The sequence below is a fragment of the Strongylocentrotus purpuratus genome, unplaced genomic scaffold, assembly GCF_000002235.5.
Source record: "Strongylocentrotus purpuratus isolate Spur 01 unplaced genomic scaffold, Spur_5.0 spur5_scaffold_15, whole genome shotgun sequence".
Classification (NCBI taxonomy): domain Eukaryota; kingdom Metazoa; phylum Echinodermata; class Echinoidea; order Camarodonta; family Strongylocentrotidae; genus Strongylocentrotus; species Strongylocentrotus purpuratus.
In genome coordinates this window covers 19,485,302-19,502,221 of record NW_022145600.1, presented here as the reverse complement: position 1 = coordinate 19,502,221, position 16,920 = coordinate 19,485,302, and the positions used below count along the sequence as shown (strand labels likewise).

At 36.8% G+C, this 16,920-nt stretch overlaps 1 protein-coding gene across 1 annotated transcript in view; it reads right to left on the bottom strand.

The window, feature by feature from the left end:
- The window catches only part of LOC581884 (hexokinase-2), a 36,554-nt gene that overhangs the window by 7,124 nt on the left and 12,510 nt on the right, over nt 1–16,920 (bottom strand). The window contains exons 4-6 of the mRNA XM_781862.5: nt 10,772–10,892; nt 4,161–4,252; nt 1,318–1,417 (exon numbers count right to left, since the gene is read on the bottom strand). Coding sequence (XP_786955.2) covers nt 1,318–1,417; nt 4,161–4,252; nt 10,772–10,892 — 313 coding nt within the window. The remainder of the gene's footprint in view (nt 1–1,317; nt 1,418–4,160; nt 4,253–10,771; nt 10,893–16,920) is intronic.

Genomic DNA, 16,920 nt, shown 5'->3' with positions numbered 1-16,920 from the left:
GTGATGTGGTGTTATATTGAAGACCTAAAAAAATTGTGCTTCAAGAATTGCCTCAAAAAAGTAAAAACCATTGAGTGACCAATTTTACCATACTTGTTTATATATCCCCAATAGACTATAGTGTTATGAAAACCGTTTTGCAAATGCAATCATAAATATCTTGATAATCAGACAAGTGAACGGCTTGTAAAAGTCATGGGGTTCCTGACTGACCTAAAGGTTTATAATTATCATTGCAGCATGAGCTAATTCAAGGATATTTTTAAAGGATCTAAGACAAAGTTACCGAATCCCTTTAATGATATGGGCTACTGTGTAAAAAAAAAAAACACCTACAATTTGGTTAATACAGGTGTGTCTGTAAACATCAATTGAGAAGTGCTCAATCAAACTGACATTTAAAATATATACAGTGAAGTGTTTTGTGCACAGAAAATGAGAATTATCTGGAGTTGGATTTGGTCACAATCTGAAAGGGATCATGTCTCTGGAAACTGAAAATGGCGCCCAAAATTCAAAATAGTTGGAAGCAGGACCATAATCAGATATAAATGTAGAAATATTGGAAGATCAATAAAATGGAAGTAGATTCAAGGTAAAAGAATCAAAATAGTATTAGCATTTGTAGTAACAGAGGTAGCAAAATCTATCTATACATATACAAAAATACAAGAAATAGTGATGTTCTTTCCCCCAATTTTTCTCCTATTAAAGGACTGTATCTAAAATTAACATCAAGATCAGAGGTAGATGTAAAAATATTACAAGCTAAAAAAAATAAAAAAATAATAGACACATATATCAATATGAATATGGTATAGTATAGTCAAGTGTGTTGTCAGAAGTAGAAGTAGCTGTTTAAGCAACAAAAGAAAAATAGAGAATTAGAAGAATGGTAAATTTGAGATGTCATAGAAGTAGACGATCTGAGGTAGATGTAGAAGTAGTAGAAGTAAAAGTAGTATTAAAATTAGATGTGTATGAAGCACAAGTTAAAGTGGTATTAGAAGTAAAAGTCAATGACTACAAATGCTCAACAGGTTTAGAAGATCATGGTTTAATGTACATGTAAATGTAGAAACAGAAAGATAAGTATCACTGAAGCAGAGGTAGATATGTATAGAAGTAGTAGAAGTAGTATATTAGAAACAGAGGTAGTACAGTACAGTCATGCCACAATGTTATAGCAGAATTAATATTACAAAGAGAAGAGATAAAAGTACTTGAAACAAGAGAGGCTTAAATGTAGCCTCATCACAGCAATTAAAGCAAACAGTATAATGCTGATTTTATGAATTCAATGGTTATAAAACTTACCAAGAATTAAACCAACAACACAGTCATGATTCTTGAAAGCACCAGCCATTTGCGTCGCTACAGTATCATTGATCACAGCTACTATGTCAACTCGTACATTCTACAAAGATATATGAGACAAGGGAGGGAACATTGAGCTAAATATCAGGTATTAGACATGGAAAGTATTTTGCAGGAAGAGTTATAAAATATTTAATCTACCCAACATGAAAGAGTAAAGACCAAAATGTAAAGGAAGTTGAGATTGGAGTCAAATGGAAGTATTTCCTCCAGGATTTTGTATAAGAAAGCTGACAATTGTAGAAATACAGGAGTTAAAAGATGCAAGCCAAATTCACCTAGTCTTAAAGTTTAGTCATAAAACTAGGCATGATTGGGGTGAAACAATCTTGTGAAGTATACACAAACAATCTGATACTGCGACACGGAAAGGTTTCTGAGCCAACTGAAACCCCCGTCTTAACTGGAAAATAAAGTCGCGGTGACGTCCGGACGTCGTCTGGACATTAACCCACTTCCAATTAAGAAGCCTCAATCGGGGTAACGTCCGGACAATATCGAGGTAAATCTCATCCTAGTCGAGCAAGGGTGATATCGAGGTGTCGTCCGGACGACATCCTGATAAACGGCCTATTAAGACGCGCGCGGAACTCTACCCAGGTAAATTACGTCATCGCCGTGAAAAAATGTATACATGTACACAGCCTGCACCAGCTGATCGCGATGAAAAAGGTGGTGCGGTTGTTATGGTAACCTACCCGGGTGAGGTTTTGCGGATGGCTGATTAAGACGGTGTCCAAAAGCTCACCCCATGTTATACGATCAGACCCCCCACTGTTTCTCATCCACATATCGCTCGGGTGAGATCGAAAAAGTTCTATTAAGACGGGGCTTAAGAGGTCATGCTAGTTCAATTTGATACTTATTGTGCAGTTATAATGACCTGGTGATATTTTTTCACTCTTTGTACATGTACTCATCATAAAAGCACAAAACTTTGAATTACAAATATTTAATAGCACTGCTTAACTATAGAATAGTTTCATTTTAGGGAACTCACTTAGTATTTTAAAAAGAAGCATTACCTCCTTAAAGTCAAGAGGGTGGTCATAAAAATTACTTGGCAAAATTTCAAGAATGTCTGCTCATAATTTTGGCATTTCTCCAAAAATGGATTCACAGTATATTAAAGTCAATCATGCTTAAAGATAAACTTTAGTACTGGTAATGCGATTGCATTGTGAAAGAAAAGGTGTGAAAGGATCAGAAACAGTTGATCATGTAGCATGTACAGTATTGGTGTGCACTGCAAGGTTCTGGAGTCATCAAAATCATAATAAATTTGACCGAGTCTTGGTAAAGTAACAAACACTCATATAGAAAGCTATATATGGGACAACACACATGGTGTCGGGGATGGTACTACCTTGGTTTCCTTGTCTTTCTATGCTCATTACTCAGCCAGTATACATTTTCTTCCAAAATTGTTTGGCACATGTCATTTATTTGTAATCTTGAACATTCAGTGTAAGTTTCGTTTGATTCTGTGAGAATTTTTTTAATATTTTTTTTACCAGTACTGGAGTTTATCTTTAACTGTTACTGAGAATTACAGTAGCGCATCCTGAAGAAGAAAAAAATGCAACTTCTTGGTAATAATAGAAAATAATAAAAGGTTGCAAATGATTTTAAAAAAAGCAATATTTTCTCTAGAAACCGCACAAAAAAAGCTGAAATAATAGGGGACTCAATTATATTACCAGAATCATTAACAAGCACACAATAAAACAAAAAACAAATTATCACACTTTTTAAAGAAAATGAAATATAAATGATGCAATACTTCCAATAGGGCCTTAAAAACTGTAAGACACTTGGTACCTAATTTACAGTTCACAAGCCCTTTCTTTAATTAAGGTAAATACACACAAAGAAAAATATTACAAGTAGCTATATTTGCCTTTTAAAAACATGGAGCTTGCACTGTTCCTTCTGCGTCTTTACTTACATTACACTATATTTTTGAATCTTCACCTACACACCTAAAACATACTACTCATCTACTGGTAGACTCATTTGTGCTTCTTGGTATTACATTTATTATTAATTTACAATTGCATATTATTTACTTGTATTATTATGATTTTATATAGTGTATTATACAACACCTACATGGATCCTTGTCATTAGATTGGAGGATTTTTGGTCACATGATATTCAATAGATGTTCTATTCATCGAGCATGCATTTTTGGATATATGCAGACTGCGTACCTCTCTGCCGTGCACGTATCCCATAATAATATTAGCTGCGTACGCGTGTAACTGACGCAAAGGCATCTGAATGTAATCGAGAAGGCTTGAGTCCCACTTTAATTAATCTTTAATATAAGGAGTAAAGCATAATTTGTTGATTAACGTTCTATTAGATCTTCTTCGATGTTGTATAAAACAAATACCGTAATTAACGGTTTACAAACCGCCCTCGTGTAACTGCACCATTTTTTTTTTTTGTGTGTGTGTACCGTGTATAAGACCTACCCCCGACTTAAATTTTTTTTCGGCAGCAAAAAAGTGCGGTTAATACACCGTTAATTACGGTAATGAATGTTTTTCATTCGTTCAATAGGGCGGATATTTTCATTCGTTGGAAGATTAATGTTAATTCTTGTTGGATAGAATGTTAATCTTTCAACTCATGAAAATATTTGCACTATTGAACTCATAACCATTCATTATTTGTATATTATTTTACCATGTAAATACTTTTGTAAAAATATTGTACAAGTCAGCCCCCGGTCTGCGATGAATATTTTTGAATAAATAAACCATTACTATTTTTACCTTTCTCTTACAGGCAGCTTCAAGAAGGGGTACAACATCTTTTCCTTCCACGCCAGCTGCGTCGTAACCCTTAGTCCATGTTACTAGAGTAGCTGAAAAGACAAAAGAACAAAAGAAAAAGAGCAGGTGAAGTAGTTATATTGCCTAAATTATGTCGAAATAACACCTCACTGTCTGCCCCCTCCCAGTTAAGAGTCAACAGTATTCACTTGGCTGATAAGTTTATGACGTTGTTTTGTGTAGACCAAGAAGCGGAGGTCATGGGTAGCTACATGTAGCCAGGTAGGCTGCTGGCGCCAAAGTATGGGCACACTTGCGAACTAGCGCTGTCGTACTTACACATGGTTAGAAAAAGGATTGCATTGTCCTGGAAAAAACGCCTAAAATTCAATAAAATTCAATTCCATAGGCAATGAAATCTCAAGAAGTTTGTATTGTTGTATTCGATGAATAACAAGCTCTTCGTAGATATGTAATTTGTCTATTTCATTTTTGGCCTCGGATCATCTTTAATGCATCTACTTATTTTCATTTTACAGAAATCTAAATAATATCTTCAGCTAGTAAAGACTCGTGATAAGGATTTCCTGAATTAAAATCCTGTTTATTTCATAATGGAAATATTGGTTATTGAATGTGTATGCCTTCAGCACAAATATATAGAAAAAAAGAAGAAAACTAGATGGAATTCGACTGCGCGCAGTCGAAAATGATGCCTCCGTCATAGAGCAATTTTACAAACCGAAACGGAAGAAATTTTTCAAATTCAAGTTCAATTGTAATCCATTAACATGTTCTCAGAATATCGTGATTACAAGCAATTTCTCATATACATATATGACCCTTTGATCTTTGACCTCATGACCCTAAAATCTACTCAGTTCATTGGCTCTGCAAGATTTCCTGAGTTAAATAGTAATCCATCTGTCAGTTCTAATGAGAATGCGTCCACAAGCTATTTTTGCATACATAATGAGCCCATGACCTTTGATCTTATGAACCATTCATTGGCTCTGCAAGATACATAAATGATCTAAGTTTGGCAGGAATCCATCAATCTGTTCTAATGATAATACGATCACAAGCTATTTTTGCATACATAATGAGCCGCATGACCTTGACCTTTACCTCATGACCCCAAAATCTAATCAGTTCATCAGCTCTGCAAGTAACATACATGACCTAAGTTTGGCAGGAATCCATCAATCGGTTCTTGAGATAAGGCGATCACGAGCTGTTTTTGCATACACAATGTGCGCTGTGACCTTTGACCTCGTGACCCCAAAATCTAATCAGTTCATTGGCTTTGCAAGATACATACATGACCAAAGTTTGGCAGGAATCCATCAATCGGTTCTTCAGATAACGCGATCACAAGCTGTTTTTGCATACATAATGAGCCCTGTGACCTTTGACCTCGTGACCCCAAAATCTAATCAGTTCATCAGCTCTGCAAGATACATACATGACCAAAGTTTGGCAGGAATCCATCAATCGGTTGTTCAGATAACGCGATCACAAGCTGTTTTTGCATACATAATGAGCCCTGTGACCTTTGACCTTTGACCTCGTGACCCAAAATGTAATCAGATTGTTTTCCTATAGTGATACACACTATCACTAAGTTTGAAGTTTAAATCTCCAGTGGTTCTTGAGATATCATGATAACAATCTCAATGTATGGAATTTCATAAGTTGACCTCTGTGACCCTTGACCTTTGACATACGTGCTCCAAAATCTAATCAGATCGTCTTCCTATGGTGATACATACTATCCTTAAGTTTGAAGTTTAAATCTCGAATGGTTCTTGAGATATCGCGCTAACAAACTCAATACAAGGAATTTCATAAGTTGACCTCTGTGACCTGTGACCTTTGACCTACGTACTCCAAAATCTAATCAGATCGTCTTCCTATGGTGATAAATACTATTCCCGAGTCTTAAGTTTAAATCTTAAATGGTTCTTGAGATATTGTGATAACGGTCAAACGGGACGTACGGACGGACAACCCGAAAACATGATGCCTCCGGCACCACCTTCGGTGGCGGAGGCATAAAAACTCTTGCATCATCATTTTTTCTGTCTCATGACCTTTGTTCGTACTTAGCTATCATTGACTTATCATTCACATACTTCTCTTCACCCAACCTTGCCCTACAGTCAGTCAGGTAATCATTAACTTGAAATGCCAACGTGTCCATACACACAACGCAAACAGTTAGTAAAGTGGGACCCAACCTCTGCCAATCCCCCAAAACAAATATCACGTGACCAGGAGAATAAATACCCCGTGTTCGCCGACTCGATGATACTAGCAACTTCTCTTCCTTGTTTAATCATCACTTTTGGCATGGTGCCAATTAACGCACGTACGTCATTAACCTGTAACTTCTGTATTGTCTCAGAATTTTCCCCTCTCAAAACATGGCGGAATGTTGTTGATTCCCGCCGTACCTTATCTTGCCGATTGATTTAAAAACGGGCAAACATTGCCACGTCCCATATTGGCCACCGAGGTTTCATCGCCCTCCCACATTAGAGGTCAGGTGATAACGTGGGATTCTTTGCAGACAGAAGCAAAGTCTATCAGTGTCGGTTGCCGCATACGAACGAACGTGCTGATCAGACAATATTGGGATGTTTAGTCTAGGCTACTGTGAATCACGTACACTATACATGTACACTGTCAGATAAGGATCCACAGGTACATACATTAGATACCAATCATTTTCTGTTACAGTCACGCTTTGAAGTATCATGATTGCTATAAACTGGGTTTATGGAAACGACTGGGAACTATTTCTTTCAACTCACTGACTGAAATGCAAATAGAAATAAAGATACAACTGTTACGTACAAACACATGCCCTCTAGTGAACCTTTTTTTGTTAGGTCTCCTTAAAGGTTGTAACAGTGACTATTATGTAAAGAAAGATAAACCTCCATTTCTATGTGAAAATTAAAAGTAGTAAGTATAGTTGTCGTAAACTCCATGCATACACATAGACTCCCTCACACTTGCTCATACATCTTAGGGTTTATGCTCATATACGGCACTATGTTGTTGGTGGTGCAAGGCTGTAAAAGCGCCAATTTGGCTACATCCACCAGCTTGATCGAGAGGTGAGTTTGCAATTTTTACCCAAAAGTCATTGTTAGGGTTCACTTGGTAATCAGTGCAAAGCTTTCAACATACACAGTTATCAAGAACAAAATCCTTGTTGTAGACACAACAATTGTAAATGATAGCATGACTAGTACGGGTTTTGTAAGCTATCATCATGACTTGGGCCACATTATACTGACTCAGCAGACAAAAAACACTGAATGTGTAACTTACCCCTCTATCAAAAGCAACGTGATTGGAGGATGAAATAAGCAGAGCCAAAAGGCTTTGCATTATCACAATCGAGAGACTTGGAATGTTTCCAAAGCTAACAGACTATGTACCAGAAATCCTAGGCTTTTCATAATATTCCAATTTATAAGATGATGAAGCGCATCCTAATCAAATGATTGGTTGAGAGGGTACACGTGACCAGGCATATATTTTGCATAACACGTTATTTCACTAATGACTGGTTATTTCACTAATGACTGGTCATTAGTAAATACTTATGACCGGTCATCAGTAAAATCATGTTATAAAACACAATTTAATAAAACAAATATAACATCATCTTATAAAACAAATAATACACATAATTTTGTTCAGGCATTAGTAAAATTACCCACACTCGGTACTGAGTGGGAAGTTCTTACTAATGCCCTCACTGCTGTGTATTATTTGTATTTAATGTATGCTTGCTCTTCGCATGATAGCATATCAATCTAGCTTGCCTCCCACAAACCAAGAGAGGGCAGCATTCCATTTCCAACGACAGGGAGCTTGGCATCAACGGCCGGGTGCTAATATTGACACGAGTATGTTGATGGTGGTGACGTACATGTATGCAACCATGCTGCGATTAATAACTCCACATTCTATGTCACTGTGTAATATTTGTAAAGATAGGGGCGATGTCCAGGTACGGGTTCAAACAGAGTTTTATGAGAAGTATTGCATCAAGCACCATGTGCATGATGATTTGATAAAAGTAATCTGATAAAAGTGTAGTACCCTCTTCTCAAAACAAAGCAGGGAAAGGGAGGAGGGAAAGGGAGGAGGGAGGGGGGGGGGGAGGAGGGAGGAGGGAGGAGGGAGGAGGGAGGGGGAGGGAGAGAGGGAGGGAGGGAAGGAGAGATAGAAATAAAATTTGTAAAGATCTCATTCCAAATGTCGTTTGTGTGGTGAGGGATATTATAGGGGCGAAGGCCAGGTATGGTGAGGTATATTGCACCAAGCACCATGTACATGTTGGTATGATAAAAGTAATCTGATAAAGCGTAGTTGCCTGTCCTCCCAAAAATGCATATACATAAGCTATGATAAGTCTCAGAGCCATCTATACACAGGGTTTGGCCAACCTGGTTTAAGTTGGACACAATATGGCGACTACTGCTGCTTTGTTGGGCAAGCACAAAACAAAAGAATATACGCCATGTTGTGACCCAGTGAAACCAAGTTGGCCAAACTCTGTATATAGATGGCTCTGATTAGTCTCATTGGACAACGCCCACCTATTGTCAGAGTAACGCAGCATAACATATTGTTAACCTATATGGACTTTAATTTACCAACAAAATCTATAAAAATTCATTTTTCGTTTTAACAAGAATCGCACCAAACCGACATACAGTGACACTAGATCTTTTATTAGAACCCTCATGTCCCATTCCTTCGAAAGTTGACCCACAGTACTCTGATCAAAATAGGCCACCAGCTCACCATTGCCTTTGTGCGAGTGTAAGGTTATAGGTCAATCACACAAATGGATAAATAGCATGAATACTTTACATCAGTTCTGATTGGTTGATTATGTCAATTTTGGACACCCCCTCCCCCCCCCAGCAATCGTACACAACTTTATACTTCCCTAATTTCAATCAAGTATTTCATTGTTTTAAATAGTTTGGTAGGTTTATTTTACTACCTGTTTAATTATTAGATATCAATGATTGCTGTGAAAGTGTTGCTGTCATGCTACGCCTGTGATGAGTGTGTTGTATCTTATTTATTTAGTTTGTTATGACTGCTTAATAGCTCGTATCAATTTTATGAAGTTTGTTATGACTGCGTATATATGACATTCACATTGAAACACTATCACTGGTCTGTCTGTTTCATAAATGATGACTGTGACCATGGTAACCTCATCGTGACATAAAATAATTGTCCTTCCTACGTCTTCTTCTGTGTGGATTTTGAATTAGCAATGGAACAAGGTGTGCTATAATGTCTACAACATTGAGTCTCGGTCTGTAGAATCCAGGCTCTTTGTATTGGTGATGCAACATTTCTTTTTTCGTGCAATCCCTTGTATTTTATTTTATTTTGTTAGAAATGGAAATAAACGATTTGAAATGAAACAAAATAATAGCGCCAACTTTAAAACAGTTTTTTTTATGTGAAGTTAGTGCTGTTTGAAAGCAGTGTTTTTCATCAGGAGTGGTGGGCGGAAATCCTCCGTGCTGTTCGGGCCCGCACAGTACCGACCACCGAAGCTATAACACTGGAAACGATAATACGATGCTAACACCAATGTCAATGCTAACAGAATAGTGTACCGTAATTAACGGTGTATAAACCGCCCTCATGTTTTTTTTTTGTTTTTTTTTACTCTTACAAGCCAGGTCCGTGTTAAAAAACCCATGCGGGAAGGCCTTTCATTTAACTGCGAGGTGCAGCTGAATGTGTAAGATCATTAATGTAAATTAAAAAAACAGTAGAGGACCTAGGATAGAACCTTGTGGTACGCCGTGTAATAGAAGAAAAATTGGAGGAATTAATATTATAATATCTAAGAGTTATGTTTTTGTTTTATTTTGTGTACCGTGTATAAACCGCACCCCGACTTTATTTTTTTCGGTGGCAAAAAGGTGCGGTTTATACACCATTAATTATGGTACCCATCTCCAGAGGTGTATTTTTCTTTTTTAAAGCGTTAGCGTTAAGGTCACATGGCTCAATGCATTACTGTGCGTATTGCCCACTTTCCAGACATCCAGGGTACCTGCTACAGTCACCTTAAGTCCATTAACTGCAATGCTGCATGTAGATACAGAGTGGTCATATTCCGATAGGGGTTACTTTCTGGGTCTATTCCGGGTATACAATACCGCTACTTTCTGGGTCTCCTGTAGAAAAATGTTGAATGTCGAATGGATATGTAAACGGACTGTGGATCACAAGGTCCGCAGTTCAAGTCTCACCGCGGCACTAATGTCCTTTGGCAAGACATTGATCTACATTTGCCACTCTCCACCCAGGTATTAAATGGGTACCCGGTAGGATGCGAAAGCTAAGGTGCTTAGATTAGCAAGTGTGCACTTGTAAAAATAGCCCCTGGCTGGAATGTTCCCCAGGGAGTGGAGAATATGCATACATTGTGTGCAGGTACAGTAAGCCTGAATCCGATGACCGGGATGTAAAGCGCTTTGAGAGAGCCTTCGGTCCTGAAAAGCGCTATTAAAGAACCAACTATTATTATTATTAGACTGAAGACTTACCTGAGGCGAGACCTTTGTGGAAGCACGGGAAGGAGAAGGTGAAACCGAGGGGAATACACATCTCACAAAGTTTGTGGTAGCTGGTGAACTTGGCAAGATGCTCTGCGATGTAGTCAAAGAGCTGTAAAGTAAAGCAGAGGGCAGGACATATTAAAGCATAAGAAGAAAATGAGAATGAGGTGAAAGAAGAAAAAACAGTGAGAGAAGACAAGTAGAGGGAGAGAGAGAGATAGGAGAGAAGAGAGAGAGAGAGAGAAATATATATAGAGAGAGAGAGAGAGATAAGAGAGGAGAGAAGAGAGAGAGAGAGAGAGAGAGAGAGAGAGAGAGAGAAGGGGAGAGGAGTAGGTTACAGAAAGAGAGGACAGAAAGACAGATAAAGGGAGAGAGGAAAAAGAGAAAGGATGGAGAGTATGATTTTAGCACTTGAAAAAAAGAGAAAAAGAAAATTTATCTTAAATCAAAGAATAACAGAGATTAAAGACATACTGAAGCTTTTTGTCTCAGAGTAAACCACATGAATGAACAGAAAGCTAAAACTTGACAATATCAAGGAAACCCAATGGAGATAAATTGTGCACATTATAACAGGCTCTGATAAGTACAAGAGATAAAGATTCACTTTGCCTTTATTCACTGCTTTTCTTTGATTTTTATGCCAATTATCTTTTTCAGCAAAAAAAAAGAAAGAAACAAATTAAGTTAAGCTACCGTAACTACGATACCTCCTACAAGGGATTCATGATCTTTATGTGAGTCGAGGCTGGCAAATGACGTAGATTAATGTCTTGCCAAATGACTGAAGTGCCAGACTCTCAAGTTTCAACCGCACGATCGGAAGACAAGTGAATGACCAGATAACTACAACACCTCTAATCAATGTTTTCGATTCACGGAGGGACAACATACAGTGTACATATTGTCTGATAAGAGCAAAAGGGCAATTTATTTACTCATATAATTCAACACTTGAGTAAATGCCCTCATGGCTTTACCTTTACATGACCCAAATTTTGAAGTCATAACTTCAAAGATTTATGGTTTTCTATACTTATATGCTTGACGCAAACAAAACTTCACCAATTTAGTAGAACATTAAACAATGAAGTACATGTAGCTATTAAACGTATGTAAAAGTGTTATGGTCTTATATATAATATAATATAATAATAAATTGTTTCTTTTATAGCGCTATATCCAATTTAGAACTGATCAAAGCACTTTACAAAACAAATCAATCAATGAATTAAACTCAACAAAATATATGATAGAAAAAGTAATGCAGTTAATTACAATGTAAATATGAATAAAATGTTGTGCTGGGTTGTTCAAGGCACCTTTTGAAGAAATAAAAAGTTTTGCATCACTCCATTCCCATAGTCAACACAGAGGATATATTCTGCATCACTCTGGCACTCGTATTTGTTTCTAAATTTGGCGTGAGCGAAGTTTTGAGTAAGCGAAGTGAAGGGAGCCAAAAATAATGACATTTTCTACATAATTTTGTAATCAGTACACTAGATAAGATATAAGATATAAATGTGTGCAGACACCTCACCACCAAAAAATACATTATAAAAAAAGAATTACACTGTTTTTAAATATTGGAAGCGAGTGAAGCAAACGAGCATGGTGTATGTGTAATTTCAATATAAAGGATATTTGGGTATCTCGTTGCCAATATTCATATTGTTTCTAAATGTTGCAAGTGAGTTCGGAAAGAAGACAATTTGTCATCTTTAAAATCCAATTTCCAAGTGAATTACACACTCCAGTGGTTTCTGATATTTTGTTTCCACAACATTTTTTCTGAAATATTTGTTGATATACATAACTAGATTTCTCTCGCGACACCCCTATTTTGTATTTTGCAGCATCCCCCATTGAGCCCCAAATGAAAAGGCAGTTGGATGCATCTTAATGCATATTAAGTTTTAATCTTGTGTAAGCTTTTTATAGTGTAAGTTTTAATTAGCTTGTGTAAGCATTTTATTGTGTAAGTTTTAATTCGCTTGTGTAGGCATTTTATTGTGTAAGTTTTAATTCGCTTGTGTAGGCATATATTACTATACTGTAAATGATTAACTTATCATCTAAGCAATCAGCCTAAAACTAATCAGATTATCATTTAAATCTTATCATCAGCTTTATCTAAATCAATCATTCATTCTTTCAGTGTGTTTCTAAAGGATTTCAAATACTGCTGATTTCCTAAATATTTCCAGGTACATGCTTCTGTAGAATCACATCATAATCAGACAGACTAAAGCGCTCATGCTGACGGAACAGCATACCCGTCTCCAGAGGTAGAATTTTTTTTTGGGTATGCTCACCTTATCCTTAGGAAAGGCATTGATCTACATTTGCCACTCTCCACCCAGGTGTTAAATGGGTACCCGGTAGGATGCGAAAGTTAATGTGGTTGGATTGGCAAGTGGCGCTTGCAAAATGGCGACTGGCTGGAATGCTCCCCAGGGAGTGGAAAATGTGCATACCGGTACATTGTGGTGCGGGTAAGCCTGAATCCGATGGCCGGGGTAATAATATGTGCTGCGCCTAGAAACAAAGTATTATGCGCATTATAAATGTGAGCTATTATTATTATTATTATTATTGTCAGTTCTGTAGAAACTATTCTGGATTTTAGCGTTAGCGTAAGGGTCCATGACGCAATGCATCACTACGTGCATAGCTTACTTTCCATGTATCAAGTGAACGTTCTAAAGTAGATGTTAAAGGTAAAGACCAGTATTGGAAACACCCCAATTTCAAAAAATGAAATGGAAGCTCTCATTACCAATCATGTGAAAGAATATGTTTTGACTAATACATGATGATAAAAAATTTGCCGGGAAACCGCCTACTAATTCATATATTTGGTAAATTTGTTTCTCTCATGGTCTGTGAGAGATATAGGGTAGTCCCATATACATCTTTCTGTGTATAGTGCTTGTAACTTTACGAAGAATGGGCCAAATTTCTTATCATTTTGATGATTCCAGAACCTTGCAGATGCTAGATGCTAGATGATCAACCTTTTCTGATCGATTCCACAACGTTTCTTTCACAATGCAATCGCATGACCATAACTGGTCTTTACCTTTAACCAATTGTCTCCAGGAAGAAGGTGGTCACTGTGTTAAGTCTATGGGAATTAGAGAATTCAGCAGTCAATAGGTTAACTGCATGAGCTTCTGTACAAACAGAGTGATTATATTCTGATAGGAATTACTTCCTGGGTCTTTTCTGGGTATCATATTACAATATTGTTACTTTCTGAGTCTCCTGTAGATCACACTGTCAGACTGAACTAAAATGCATGCTTTAGATGAAGAACTGCTGCATAAGCCTATTTCTTCATTATTCTATATCTTTCAATTTGATTGTTCTAAATGTCTTGATCATTTTATTTCTCTATATTTTATTCTACTTACACATGCAAACTGGGGGAATTTGTTTTTTCTCAATTACATCAGAATAAAGGTGCATAAAAGCAGTTTTGCTTGGATCGCAAATCACTGATACTGCAATGAACATATTGTTTTAGCCTATCATACATTCTACATGTGTACGTTACATTGATGACCCCATGTTGACCCTATACATGTTATTTATAATCTACAATCTTCTTTCCCCTGAATTCACCTTCATGTACATGAGCAAACAAGCTTATGCCAATCTACACCTACACCTGTACTTGGGTACCAGATTATTTGATGTTTAATCTAGATCTGTCCAAAGGGGAAATAGTCAATGCAAACACACCATTCTGCTCTGACCTTTGGTTGGATAAACACCTTGTCACAGCCGTTTTGTACGTACATATTTCCAGTATGCAAATGTACACAGATGGGCAAGTCCAGGACTAATGTGGTAATTTCCTGTCCCTTGTTACCATGAATATAGCAAACTAAGCAAAACTTAATACAGCAAGTGTAATTTCCTGTCTGTTTCGAGCTAGGGCTGATGATTTCAATGAATCATTGTGTATACTAGAAAGCCTGCATGTCAGCAACGGACAACATATCTTTGACAACGTATTTTTGTTTACATTTGGGTTTTTCCTACTTAAAAAACAAGAAAAAAAAAAAATAAATTTGTTCTTGCACTGTTCAAAAGTAAAAATTTAAATCAAGCAAGTACTAAGTGGGAGTCTTTAACCCACCAAATTGGTAAATAATGGGCTTGAATTCAAGTAGGCCATTTGGACTTTGTACTTCAAGCCCCTTTTAACTTTTTTTGTATTTTATAGTAGACCTGATACTAGTGGTCCTGACCATGATTGTAATGTACTGACAATAAATTACTTTGCCACACAATCAAGATTTAATCGTCTTGTTTTCAACCCTTACAAGTCAATTTGAATTTGTGTGTGTGTGAAGAGCCATGCTTGCGGTACATTTTAAAATGAATGTGGGAATTTATCCTTATAGTAGGAAAACATATCAGTCTATTTATAGATTAAAATCAGCTGACAAGACGCAACTCTGCAATCGATTTGACCAACACACTACGGAACCTATATATTCCATGCATCATAGATTCTGATTTTAAAATTTATCACCTTGATATAATGTCAGTAGAGTTCAGAAACAGCTTGAGGTTACCAGGTTAACACAAGCTGGTTATGTTGCCATGGTAACTGGCATATACGAGGCATCATTCCATTCATGTCTGCTCTTTAGAATGATATTTTACTATGTTTTCAAATGTACAACGTGCCTTACTTAGACTGCAATAAAATATTTTACCTTGATAAATGATGTCAGTAGAGTTCAGAAACATGTGGCTCGAGGGTACTATAAGGTTAACACAAGCTGGTTATGTTGCCATGGTAACCCGAATATTCGAGGCATCCTTCCATTCATGTCTGCTCTTTAGAATGATATTTTACTATGTTTCCAAATGTACAACGTGCCTTACTTAGAATGCAACAAAATATCACCGGCCTACTAGTTTACGCACATTGAACTCTTGTGGAACTTTTGCCCACTAGCTTTAGTCGTCTTTCATGTACATGTATGTTTAGTATCCCAACCAGTACTATATTTGCCTGATATGTTACTGATTCAAATTCTATTTTGTGAATTTGAAGTACAGCTGCTTACTCATTATGCAGATTGTACATGTTTGAAAATGATAATACTAAAGAAATGAAATGAAGTGTAACGAAAAAAAACAAAAAAGGCAAAAGGAAATAATATGAAACAATATGAAACGAAATAGATTATTCTCCATCATGAGTTACTTGTACGGTGTGACCACAGTTCACCATCTCAAAAAATCGGTAAGATTTCGAAAAGGACAGGATGTTATGATATATCCAAGGTATCAATTGATAGTCACTCGGCAGACACTCGAGGGGCAAAGTTCTCTTGAAGACCTACGTCTTCCTTCATGTACAATGTATCTGGTTTCAGTTGATGGGTTCATGTCCTGAAGCCAGTTTCGTCTGGCGTACGTTGGACTTTTCTCAGACTATGACCAGGGGTAATGTCTTCTCGGGAATCTGTAGGTTTCTTTCAACTGATATTATTGAATGATGAGGTTAGAGCAAACTTTGACATTTTGCATGCAAACGACGGGCAGGTTCATGCACAGGGCACGTGTACAAGTGTAATCTCACCTTATATATTCAAACAAAGTTTAATTTGTTTGAATATATAACCAGGGGTAATGTCTCCTTGGGAATCTGTAGGTTTCTTTCAACTGATATTATTGATATTATTGAATGCTGTTGGAGCAAACTTTGACATTTTGCATGCAAACGACGGGTAGGTTCATGCACAGGGCACGTGTACAAGTGTAATCTCACCTTATATATTCAAACAAAGTTTAATTTCTTGGATAATTTGTATAGGATAGGAGGAGGTGTACTTATGATCTCTAATTCATTACAATTTCTATACATGTACGTAATCAATATTTGTTTTATTCAAATGGAAGCAATATATATGTTTTCAAATCATCTTCCTTAATATAAAGAATCTCAAAGAGATCTGAACAGGGACTTGTTAGTTATAAAGATGCCTATGCATACAAATGGGTTTAATATCCTTGAATTATTATTCTTCTCCTTAAATTAGCAGGGAAATGTTAGAACATAAAACACAATACTTAATAAATTGATTAATTATTGATTAAGACCA